At 38.9% G+C, this 13,680-nt stretch overlaps 1 protein-coding gene across 1 annotated transcript in view; it reads left to right on the forward strand.

Annotated features, from left to right (window-relative positions):
* INVS (inversin) overlaps positions 1–13,680 on the forward strand; it is a 671,909-nt gene that overhangs the window by 410,452 nt on the left and 247,777 nt on the right. The window contains exon 9 of the mRNA XM_085873805.1: positions 10,859–11,030. Coding sequence (XP_085729931.1) covers positions 10,859–11,030 — 172 coding nt within the window. The remainder of the gene's footprint in view (positions 1–10,858; positions 11,031–13,680) is intronic.

Raw genomic sequence — 13,680 nt, forward strand, 5'->3', positions numbered from 1 at the left:
GGAGGACACACACACACACACACACACACACACACACACACACACACACACACACACACACACACACACACACACACACACACACACACACATTTATTATTACAGATAAGTTGGGTAACCCGGTCAAGATCGGGTTATTTATTCTTTGGTAAAGCATCAAGAAGATTGTTGTTTACAGCCATTGCAAAAATTAACAGCAGTTGCAAAAATTATTTTCATTGTTTTTAAAATGAAATAAAATAGAAAAAAAAAACAACGGTAATGATGGGGCAAATGGCCTCCTCATCTCCTTGTTTAGAGGTCGTACAGGATCGTTTTACCACTCATTACAGTCAGTGGTGTCCCATGGAGACGGTGTGTAATATGGAATAGGCAAAGCCTAGAAGCGAACGTAGAATTCTTCTTACATTCGCTTCTGACTTTACCTATAACTTGTTCACAACTGTATACGCAATTTCCAGTTACTTCGGCCTGGATTCGGGATCAGCGATCAAATAACGTAAATCACGATTAAAAATTATTTTTTGATGATGCGGGAGATATCTTTATTAAAATCAGTGGAGGACATATACACCATGTCTGATATTATTTGGGTCTTTCATGTCTCCGACGATGCCTTTATCTCCCGGGATGCATCATTCCCCATGACAAAAACCCGGAAGCAAAAGGGTCATAGCCGACGACACGGATTCCAAATTGCTAGGGTATTGTGTTGTTGTTTCCTATTCTCTCATGTGCACGCGTTGAGTATGAAGCTCACTACGTTCGCTATTAATTTCCATTTGTATATTATTTATATTCTGCATGCGGAAAATAAATATTTAAATGAAATTGGTTTGATTCCCGACAGAGCATCCGAGCTGACATGATAATGTTGTTATAATGTCATTAAAAAAAACATAATGGCAAACATTGTTTAAGTATTATTTTGTAAGGTTTAAAAAACATCATTAAACGTTATTGATGAACATTTTTATAACATTTTATAAGGATTATTATGATGAAAATGTTTTAAAACGTTTCAACATGCAATATTTTCTGAAAATATTTTCTGAGAGTTCTGACATTTTTGATCTTTTCAAAACACTCAAAATAATGTTTTCATAACATTTGGCGACAATCTTTTTCAAATGTGGAATAAATGTTTTGTGTTGGCTGGGATCGGACCTTCGGATCTGCATGTTTAAGTGAAGCTTTTTTCCTCTCCACATCGACATACGATGCTCGATCGCCCAAAGTGGCATTTCGTATGCCTCCGCTGACGAAGTCGCCAGTGGCATTATGTTTTTGGGTTTCTGTCCGTACGTCACGTGATTCGGCAGCCATATTGTTTTTTTTTTTTTGTTTTTTTTTAAACCTTCAAAAATCTTTTTTTCTTGCGTATGGCAGCTTAGCTGCTGGAGCAGCTAACATTTCTTGGAAACGCGACTGTGTCGCTGTTGCAGTGCCCCTCTACCAGGACACACTGGTACTCATTTCGCCGACCTCAGAAGGATGACAGGCTGAATTAAACCCCTGGTGTATTAATTCAGCGGCCAAGGGGGCTTGAACTCAGGACTCTAGGATTCCAAGCCGCCACCCTAACCACTAAGCCAACACCAGGCTTCATCTTCTTTTCTGAAATGGCTGAACAGATTGAGGCGAAATTTAAATGTTACGACCGTCTATCCATGAGGAACAAAAGGAAAATTCGGACTAATTTTCTCTGTTTTCTCTGCAACTGCTTATCCAATTGACACATTTTTCATCAAAAGTGCGACTGCACATGTAGAATATTTTAATGATAATTGTCATGTCATGGGTCTCGTGGTGTGGCAGCCATATTGGAAAAATGGAAAAACTTTGGACCTCTGTATCTTTGAAACCGCTCCATGAAAAAAATTGAAACAGCATATGTGAAGTACTCCCCATGGGAAACAAATTTGATTTTTTTATGGTGTCATAGGTAGCTTTGCTATGACGTCATAATTGCATATGTTGAATGTTTTATCCGATCAGTATGAAAATTTTTGGGGGCCATCTCTGGCTAAATTGTATGGGGGGGGAGGGGGGAATTGATGATGTCATTGGTCATGTGGTTCAGTAGCCATATTGTTTTTAACATAAAACCCTTTAAAAATCTTCTCCAAAATGGCTGAACATGTTGAGGTGAAACTTTACAGGTATGATTGCCTATCCATGAGGAACAAAAAGTTCTGCAACTATAATGTCATAGGTCACATGGTTTGACAGCCATATTTGATTTACACTAAAATCTTTAAAAATCATCTTCTCCAGATTGGGTGGATAGATTGAGGTGAAACTTCACACACATGTTCCCCCAAGTCGTGGGAATACCAGGTTGTTCACAAATAATGAATTGGTCACATGGTCTGGCATCCATATTGCATTGAACGAAAACATTAAAATGAAAACACTACATTACCATGTAGCAAAGTTTAGTGACTAGCGGTTTAAAATTGTGACCTGTAGGTGAAAAACAGACAGACAGAGACAAACAGACAGACAATTTGGCAAAACAGCACAAAGTGGAATGGCACTCTGTAGAGCGTATACCTTTGCCAGGGGGAACACTTCACTTTTTGTATCCCATTTATGGGCTGGATCCGAACCAAAATCCAATCCGCTTGTTCTCGTCCCCTATTCAACTCATCCACCTTACTTTGTCATAACTCGTCCACAACTTTTTGAGATATAGTGAGTATTTCGTTTTTGGCCCAATCTATCAATTTTCTAAATTAGCTCTGTGTTGACCTTTTGACCTTAAAAATCAATTGGTAGTTGAATTTAGTGACCTGACATGAAAATGCTCTTCAAATTTCAAGTCAATCGGATGAAAATTGAGGATTTTAGAAAATTTTGCCTGAATGGCCTATGTAGAAGTTTTCTCCTATGTTTACGTCAAAATTAATAGGTGGCTGAATTCAGTGACCTGATATGCAAATGCTCTTCAAATTTCAAGTCAATTGGATGAAAATTGAGTATTTTTGAAATCTGGCCTATGTTGACCTGTTGGTTGATGTTGACCTCAAAATTAATGTGATTGACGACCTCATATGCAAATGGTCTTCAAATTTCAAATCAATCGGATGAAAATTGACAATTTTGGAAACAATCTAAAAATTTGGCCTATTTTGCGTTGACCTTATAGCCTATGTTGATCTTTTGACCTAAGTTAACCTCAAAAGTAATAGGTGGTTGATTTCACTGACCTGATGTGCAAATCCTGTTCAAATTTCAAGACAATCGGATGAAAATTGAGGATTTTAGAAATACCACCCTAGTTGTTGACCTTGGGACTACGTTGACCTTATGGTCCATATTGACCTCAAATAATTGGCTGGTTGATTTCAGTGAACTGAAATATAACTCCTATTCAAATTTCAAGTCAATCGGATGAAAATTGAGGATTTTAGAAATCTCTCCTAAGTTGTTGACCTTTTGACCTTAAAAACAATAGGCTTCTTCCTTATGACAAACTCTACCAGGTGGTGAAGTTTCGTGAAGATCGGTTTAAAATTGCGACCTGTAGGCAACAAACAAACAAACAGACAGACAGAAGAACAAAATCGACAAAATTTTCGATTTTGCAAGTAACAAACGGAGGCGATCAACAAACTTGTCAAAAAAAGTTTTGGGGGGGCCAAGTGACAAATGGACCCAAACGCAATACACTCTCCCTTCAGCGAGGGTAATTAGTGTTTCTTAGGGAAGGGATTGCATCAAAAAATGCACCATCCCTTGGATGGAGATTAAGCTGGTTGTCCCATCAGCAAACATTACTTGATGGATGTTACATTTCCCATGTTGTCTGAATTGAAAATTAGTTGAGTTATCACCAGCACCATGAATAAGCTACAAAATTTAAAGTCAGCTCACAGGGAATCCTCGAGGTACTGAGCATTCGCCTTTTAGCCGTTTAACCTAGCTTCGAATCTTGAAGCCAGTGAACCCGTCTGCCAGCACCGATCGTTGGTGGATGTTAAAGATCCCACAGTATTTTTCGAGAAGAGGAGGCAAGTTATCACCAGCACCCTGAAGAAATTACAAATCCCTGCCACCTTGACTCAAGTATGCCATATCAAAGTGTTGAACCAACCAGAATTGGTTTGAGCCATGAAATGTTTCTCAAACACTCATGATATGACCCGGAGCTCTGTAAGGAGTCTGGGCCTCGGATTATAATTAAATGGTATGAAATCCCCAGGTTACTGGGGGTATGAGATTAAGCCAGCTAACAATCTGGCCCATGAAATGGATATCATGGAAACAGAAGGTTGCTTTTTATTCCGACAACATGATAGGTTGAGCGATGATGTGAGCGCCTGACAAACAAAATCTGTCTGTTTCGAAGGAATGAGGTTAGCCCTGTTCAATCGAGACAGCCATAACAATCTCCGTTTCTCCGACAGCTTCTCAGTCACTTATCCATGGCTGATCATCGCAGGATTTGAATAATTCGATTTATTGTCCCAATTAAATCTATTGTGCCAGCCAACAACACTGCATGTATTCACCATTGTCTATGAACTCTCTAGTTCTACTCACAAAAGTACCCGTCGCTTTGGTGATGGCTTTAATCAAAAGAAAACATGTACTTCACAAACATTCTGATCGATTCACTTTATAATTTTCTGGAGGTCATCTTCCATTTTCGTGGAAGTCAGTTAACATCACCTTCATCAACCATCCTTGTTGCTTATATATGCCGTGAGCAAAAATCACTTCTGCTTCACTTCGAAGTTCGGTGTTGGATGCTTTGGTTTGAACTTTAACTTAAAATGAGTGAAATTAAACATTTTGCAAATTTCGAGTTATCATTGAGATTTAAACATCACCGTAATGCTTCGTTGATTATCAAGGTGCTTAAACTTTCTTTAAAGAAGAAGATGATTTGTAATACCAGATACCACCTGGTAGTGCTATATGGTGCAAATTTACAGAGAGAATTTGGGTCCTCCCCACCACCCCCCCCCCACTCTGAACTTCCTCCCCCAGATATGCTCCTCTGACAGAAACCATACATACCCTTAGGTAACATGCAAAATTTGTTTGGATTTGGTTCAGTCGTTACCTCCGCCACCGAACGTGGATGGAGGTTATGTTTTTGGGTCGCCGAAATAGGTGACCCTCATTGTCAGTAATTCTATCTGTTTGTTTGGATGTTTGTTTGTTTGTCATCAGCATAATTGGTAGTAAACGTGGGCGGATTTTGACAAAACTCGGGTGGTAGGTACATCTTATGACCTAGTGCTTTGGAAATTGTGATGGTTGCTTGGGACGCTTTGGTTCCCTAACAACAACCGAAAAACCTTCAAAATTGGTACCATTCACGCAAAATCAATTCTGAAAGCCATTATCCCACGTAGGGTTATGAAATTTGGCACGAATGATCTACAGGTGATGCTCTATCAAATATATTCCGTTTTTGTGATATATGAAATACTTTACCCGCAGCACCCCTACAATTAGGGTATGCGCGAAAATTGGCAAAAATTGAAGGCCCCCAAGCGACCAGGTGAGTGCATCGATCCAAATGAAACTTTGCAGGTTCATGGTACTCAATGAGTACTACAACTTTCTCTCAGGACATATTGACCGATTTCGCTTAGGTCAGGGGTCAAAGGTCAATTAGTGCAAAAATCGATAATATGCGAGAGCTGGAGGTGCTTTCGCACCAAATGCTACTCCTCCTAGGGTTATGGTCGGATGGTCATGAAAATTCACACTGATCGTCTGGAATACATTGTGCACAAACGATCGAGCCGGATTTTCGATTTATATCTTTGTTCACCCACAGCACCCCCTCAAACTTTGGGGATTTCCGATATCAAACCGCATTTTCAGTACTTTTCATTCAAATTGATACCGAATAGTTATCAGTAGATGGAACTGGATGATATTTGGTATGTGTAATCTTAAGGTGATTCTCTATCCGCTATATGACATCCATTTTTTCTATTTCTTATAGTTTCCAAATGGGAACCCTCTCTCTCAACTTGGGTGTCCGAGGGCCATTGAGCATTCCCGCTGAAAATTCAAAGTACACTAGCTCCAAGATGGTTGAACTGAATCAAATGCATCTTTACATGCTTATAGACTGTAATGAGTACTACAACTTTGCTCATTTGCATAATGACCTATCTCGAATCGGTCAGGGGTCAAAGGTCAATAAGTGCATTTTTCGGGCGAAATTACCATTCAAGGCACCCTTGCTCCTACACGGATTAACCGATACGAATGAAAGTTCATAGGTACATAGTACTCAATGAGTACTACAACTTTGCTGCAGGACATATTGACCTATCTCGGCTAGTTGAGGGGTCAAAGGTCAATGAGTGCATTTTTCGGGAAAAAGGACCATTCAAATCCCCCTTGCTCCTACATAGGTTAACTGATACCAATGAAAGTTCATAGGTACAGAATACTCAAAGGGTACTACAACTTTGCTTCAGGACGTAGTGACCTATCTCGGCTAAGTCAGGGGTCAAAGTTCAAATGAGTGCATTGTTCGGGCAAAATGACCATTCAAATCCCCCTTGCTCCTACACGGGTTAACTGATACCAATGAAAGTTCATAGGTACAGAATACTCAATGGGTACTACAACTTTGTTGCAGGACATATTGACTTATCTCGGCTGGGTCAGGGGTCAAAGGTCAATGAGTGCATTGTTTTGGCAAAATGACCATTCAAAGCCCCCTTGCTCATACACGGGTTAACCGATTCGATTGCAATTTCGTAAGTACTTAGTACTAGATTAACTCAGATCAGGGGTCAAAGGTCATCGGATGCTCGGCGACCCATGGCCGCCTACCGGCTTGTCTGTCTGTTTGTCTGTGAGTAGGATATCTCAAAGGGTTATGGACGGATTTGGACGAAATTTGGTGAACAGGTTGGGTATGTGATGAGGACAAATTGATGAGATTTTTGTGAAGATCTGGATCCGGTTCAGATCTGATCATTTCCATAATGATTCTTCACCATTGAATGATTGGGCTGAAAACGATATACAGCATGATATCTCAAAAGGTTATGGAAGGAAGACGGAGTAGAGCTTTGCAATCTGCCAACACTGCCAGGCACAGATTGTAGGACAGATCATGAACTCCTTGTGGCAAAACTCCCAGTAAAACTGAGAAAGGTGAAAAAAAAAATAAACTCACTGGAGAATGACCTTGAAAACATATATAAACATGAAAAAGAGCAATCAGAGATTGCAGGCACTCACCAGGAGTTGTTTTGTGCAGTGTTTGTGGAGTTAGATGTGGTCTATTTTGTGTGGCGTTTGTGTATTGGTGTATTTTGTAATCAATAAGAGGCATAATTAGAACTGCCGTTTTACAACTACTGGCAATGATGACCGGATACCAAGATGTCCCGCTTTGATGCAACCCTGCTTTGATTGGACACCTGACCCTGACCCATGACGTTTTTTATTATTATTATTCAACTGAATTGGGAATGGAATTAAAATACATTCAATTCAAATCAAACAGAAGACCAAATAGGTACAGTCCTGCATTGGAATCACCAGAAGGAACCAAAAAAGCAAAGATGAAGAAGTCATCAGGAGGAACCTGGATGGGAATTGCATTTCAGCTACTACTCGTTTACATTCAAACCCATCCAAGCACTGCCAAGTGAGCCTCATTCAAAAAATAAAATAAATAAATTAAAGAACCCATATCAAAAAATTAAATAATTCTGGCTGTCAGACCACGTGTCCAATCAAGTTGAAATAAAAAAAAACATATTCGACATCACGACCAGATCATAATTGTGAAGTTTCACGTCGATTGATTAAGCGGTTCCAGAGAAAATATTATTTACTATAAGGGTGCTCGGTAGAGCGCATACCTCCGCCACACAATGTCTGATCCCCGAGAACATATCAGGCCCAATACATTTTTGATATTATGCTACATATCGTTTTTGGCCCTATCTCTCAATGGTGAACAATCACTTTAAAAATTAAATAATTCTCGTATCTAGATACAGATTCGGATCTTCAGAAAAATCGAATAATTTCTTCCTTGTCAGACACCCGACCTTTCCCACAAATTTCATCCGAATCTGTTCACAACATTTTGAGATATCATGTTATCTATTAGTTTCGCCCTATCTCTCAAAGGTGAAGAATCACTGAAAAAAATTCTCATATCCAGATCCAGATTCAGATCTTCACCAAAATCTAATAATTTCTTCCGTGTCACACACCCAACGTGTCCACCAAGTTTCACCTGAATCCGTCCATGACTTTTTGAGATATTGTTTTTGGCCCAATCTATCAATGGTGAAGAACCACTTAAAAAATTATCGTAGTCACATCAGGATCTTCACCAAAATCTCACCAGTTCGTCCTTGTCAAACACCGAACCTGAACACAAAATTTCATCCAGATCCATCCACAACTTTTTGAGATATTTTGTAAACAAACAGACAGAAAAGAGTGAAAACATTACCTCCTTTACCTCCGGTGATGGAGGTAAATATTTTTCTTAAATCAAATATGGCAGCCAAACCATGTGACCATTCAATTATTCCTTACCAAACTCGGACACCCATGTCTTGCGAAACATTTCTGTGAAGATTCCCCTTGATCTAACAGCCATTCTGAAGAAGATTTTTTTATAGGTTTTTGGGTAAATCCAATATGGCTGCCAAATCATGACATCATATATGTAATCCTTTTGTTCCTCATGGATAGGCAGTCATACCTATAAAGTTTTGCCTCGATCTGTTCAGCCATTTCAGAGAATAAGATTTTTGAAGGCTTTAAAAAAAACAATAGAGGCTGCCAAATCACATGACCAATGATGTCATCAAATTTCTTTTTGTGGATTATTTTATCCCGCGATGACCCTCAAAAATTTCCATACTGAGCAGATGTAGCATTCCACATATGCAATTATGACGTCACAACGAAGGCACCTATGACGTCATAAAAAAATCACTATTTCCCATGAGTACTTTCCTGTGCCTAGTTTCAATTTTTTCTTTGGTGTGGTTTCAGAGATTTGGACCGGCTGGGAGCGTGGAGTTAACCCTCACCCTAACCCTAACAGCTTGAAGTTGCACCTATGGTGAAAATTTCGTCTCAATCCGACAAATGGTTGTGGAGAAAAACACAAAAGTTCTGTGCGGACAAGCAAACAGACAGACAGACAAATAAACAGACAAATGGACCCAAATGCAATACCCTCTCCACCGGCAAGGGTAACTCCAATGGCACTCAGTGGAGTGCATACCTCCAATAAGTTGAGCAGTTTACATTTTGTATCCCACTGATAGTTCATATCTGGATCCAGACCTCAACCAAAATCGAATTTGCTTGTTCTTTTCACCTAACCAACTCATCCACCTAGTTTTGTAATAAGTCATTCACAACTTTTGAAATACCGTGCTTTGTATCGTTTTTGCCCCATCTCTCAATGGTGAATAATCACTTTAAAGATTTTGAAAAACTCTCGTATCTGGATCCGGATTCAGATCTTAACCAAAATTGAATCCACTCTTCCACGTAGCACTCCCAACCTGTCCACCAAGTTTTGTGTGAATCCATCCATAACTTTTTGAGGTATTGTGCGATATTACCGTTTTTGTCCCTAACTCTCAATGGTGAAGAATCATTAAAAAAAATTCTTCGATCGGGATCTGGATTCGGATCTTCACTAAAATTTTGCATTGCCATCCTTGGCCGGTCACCTACACACAAAAAAAATAATTCAAAACGATTGCTTGAAAACTGTGGCCAAAAATCGTGTGACAAATAGACAGACAGACAAACGCGATAGAGCAACATACTTTAGTGGGGCAACTTAGCATAACAATTGTGCATTTTGTGAGGAAAGCACCAAATTTGGCACGCTGGTAGCTTATCATATTATAAACAGATTTGGATATTGGGTCATCTCAAATTCAGCCACTGATGGCTGTGGCAGCCATTTTCCACTGCCATCAAAAAATTTGAGATGTTGACCCAATATCCAAATCTGTTTATAATATGATAGGCTACCAGCTTGCCAAATTTGGTGCTTTCCTCACAAAATGCACAATTGTTATGCTATATTTAGCTAAGTTGCCCCACTACTTGGCAAAAAAGAAATTTCAAAATTTTTTCTCCAAGTAACAAATGGACCCAAATGCAATACCCTCTCCTTCGGCGAGGATAAAAATACCATTATCTTCCAGAAATTGGGATGAAATGTTTTATTTTAAATATCAGAATGAGCCAAGGTATAACTGTTATTTGTGTGTGTGATGATGACACCAACTTATTTATGCAAAGAACTTTCACATGAATCTGTTTTGTACAGCTTTAAGGTTTATTTGATCCACTGGATCTAAATATTTAATCTATCATATTATAGAATGACGTGCGTAATAAACCAAGAAAATAATAACCTCGTTATGTTATCTGTTAGCATCAAGACTGCAGTAAAAGCACCTCCCAAAGCTTGAGTTAGGTTAAGGCCCCTCTTTCTAGTTTTCATCAGTGAAGCCAAAATTTCGACATTGCAGCACAATTTTACATTTGAATTTCATATCGCATTAACCTTGTAATTAATGTAATATTGAACTCTGATATGTCCTGCTATATACTGAGATTAGCTCACTGGGAAAGGTCAGTCATATTGGGAAATTGCTTGAGAGACTTGAGGAAGGTGAAGAGTGCATAGCAACTATTGTAGGAAAGTGTGGCATTAGCCTTTCTGCACTTCCTCTCATACAAAGTCCCAGTATGAATGCAGTCCCAACTAATGACATTTAACATGGCGGGCCTTGAAGTTTGAACAGTACTTGACTTTAACCTTTCACTTTTGCTATGCCTGCCTGTGACATGACGTGTGAGGTAGGAAACTGTGGAGGCTTTCCTGCAGCATCCATCGGTGTATGATGAAGCAGACTTGGAAGGTCGCACAGCGTTTATGTGGGCAGCAGGAAAGGGAAACGATGCCATCTTGCAGACCTTGCTTCGTTTGAACCCTGAGCTCGACGTTGATCTTGTCGACAAGTATGGTACCACTGGTAAGGAATGACATTGAAGTACTGTGACAGAACCGACATTATGTGATGATAAAAATAATTAAAAACTAGAGGGGCACTTGGTAAAGCACGTACCTCTGCCACACAATGATTCATCCAGAGGAACATACCGGGCCCAATACATTTTTTAAATATCATGCTATATATCGTTTTTGGCCCAATCTCTCAATGGGGAAGAATCACTGTGAAATTAAGTAATTCTCGTATCCAGATCCGGATTGGGATCTTCACCAAAATTGAATCAATTAGTCCTTGTCACACACTCAACTGGTCCACCAAGTTTCATGCGAAGCCGTCCACAACTTTTTTAGATATCATGCGAAATATCGTTTGTGGCCCTATCTCTCAATGCTGAAGAATCACTTTTTAAATTAAATAATTCTTGCATCCAGATCCGGATTGGGATCTTCACCAAAATTGAATCCATTCTTCCTTGTCACACATCCAACGTGTCCACTAAGTATCGTCCGAATCCGTCCACAACTTTTTGAGATACCGTACAATATATTGTTTTTGGCTCTATTTCTCAATGGTGAAGAAACACTTTAAAAATTCTAGTAACCGGATCCGGATCTTCACCAAAATGTAATAACTTTGTCCTCGTCACACACCCAACTTGTCCACCAAATTTCTTCCGAATCTATCCACAACATTTTGAGATATCCTGCATACAAACAAATAAACAAGAAAAATATGTCATGCAAAGTACGATACTTGCAAACCCCCCTCACCAAAGGTTGTCATGAATACATCAAATTGTCCATTCCATTAAGATTAAAATTGACAATCTTAATCAAAGCTCAGGTCAATCGGACGAAAACTGATTTTTTTTTTTTTTAGATTGAAATTGATGATTTTAGAAGTTTGAACTTTTGACCTCAAAAATAGTTGCTTTCTCAATTCAGCGATGAACTATGAAAATCTTGTTCAACTTTCAAGTTAATAGGATGCAAGTTGATGATTTTTCATTTGAAAATTGATGATTTTAGAAGTTTGACCTTGAGTTGATCTTTGACCTTTCGAGCTCAAACGTAGTTGGTTTCACAATTCCGTAATGCACTATGCAATTGCTGTTGAATATCCAAGTCAATCGGATGAAAATTTATGATTTTAGAAGTTTGACCTTGAGTTGACCTTTGACCTTTTGATTTCAAAAATAGTTGGTTTCCCAATTTATTGATGCAATATGCAAATCTTGTTCAAATTTCAAGTCAATCGCATAAAAAAATGTCTTTCAGAAATTCTACCTCAAAATCAATAGGCTTCTCACATAAGACTACCTCTACAACTTGGTAAAGTTTCATGATGATCAGTTTAGAATTGTGACCTGTAGGCAATTGACAGACAATCAGACAGAAAAACAAAATCGACTGACCAATGTACTTGAAAAATCTTCGATTTTGCAAGTAACAGACAAACAGCGGTGAAAACATCACCTCCTTCCACCTTTGGTGGTGGAGGTAAATCTATCCACAATGTGCTGGCCAGCATGGTAAAGAACATCATGATGAAAACTGAGTATATTCACCAGAAAATTACCAATGTAACAGCACAGCCACAGCAAGACCCTTGACATTTCTTCCTCACGATTACCATTCGATCGCAAACACCATGAAGTGACACAAGGCCGTAAACAGTATGAACAGCCACCACTCTGTAATCGTTTCTCCTTTCAAACAAGGAAGAAGAAAAAAAAATTACTTTTAAAATAAAATTTTGAAAACGTACCAGATGAAATAAAATCGATTGCAAAAAGCCGCTAATGGCATCATCCCTGCGCATTTTGCATTTTATGATTTTCGCTACTCCATGACAAAAAGGCACTCTCACAGTTAACATGCAAAAGTTATTCAATAATCAGAACGTAGTTTGTACAAGTGGTCTTGCTCATTAATGTATTCTCAAGGCTTACCATACTTTAGTTGAATCACCACTTGGATCAGCACTGATTAGAAGTGAAGTGGCTTGTGCCATTGTCACTCCTAATCCAGGTCTTAATTTGTGGCCTCTGAGAGGTGAGCAAAGAAATCTTGGAATGAGAACATCCATTGCTGTGCCATCACCCTCTCTGCCTGCTAATTCTGCTTGCAGCTAAAACGGGTACATTTTTCACCATCATGGTTGAATTATGTATGCATATGTACTATATTTAAACATAACAAACAAAGCAATTCTAAAAAACATATAAACAAATTGATTTACTTCATCTGTTTCACTTTTATCTAGCTATATTTTCTGAGCTCACTGATGTTTTAATTCAAGACTGACAGTACAGCAACCCACCAGCCAAAGCAATGCGATAATGTATGGAGAGACTCAAGGGTATTGATAAAAAAAAATCACCTTAAATGATGGTTGATCTGCCTTCAATAAAAGGAAAGGGGATTAATACTTCGATCAAGTGGCAAAGATGAGAGCTTGATGAAAGTCACATGTTGAAATTTAACATGATGATTGAGTTGTAGAGATATTGCACAGTATGATGACAGAGGCAGTGAGTCTGAATTAACCTGAAATTGCAATCTGCAACACTGGAATCATGAGCAGCTCAGTGTTAGAATACGGATGTGACAGATGAGATGACACACCTCTGGAAAGCAGAGAGGGGTCAGAGTTGAGCAAAACTTTGACG

Source organism: Eptatretus burgeri, chromosome 3 (genome assembly GCF_056783735.1).
Source record: "Eptatretus burgeri isolate ZD-2024b chromosome 3, Ebu_testis_v1, whole genome shotgun sequence".
Lineage (NCBI taxonomy): Eukaryota > Metazoa > Chordata > Myxini > Myxiniformes > Myxinidae > Eptatretus > Eptatretus burgeri.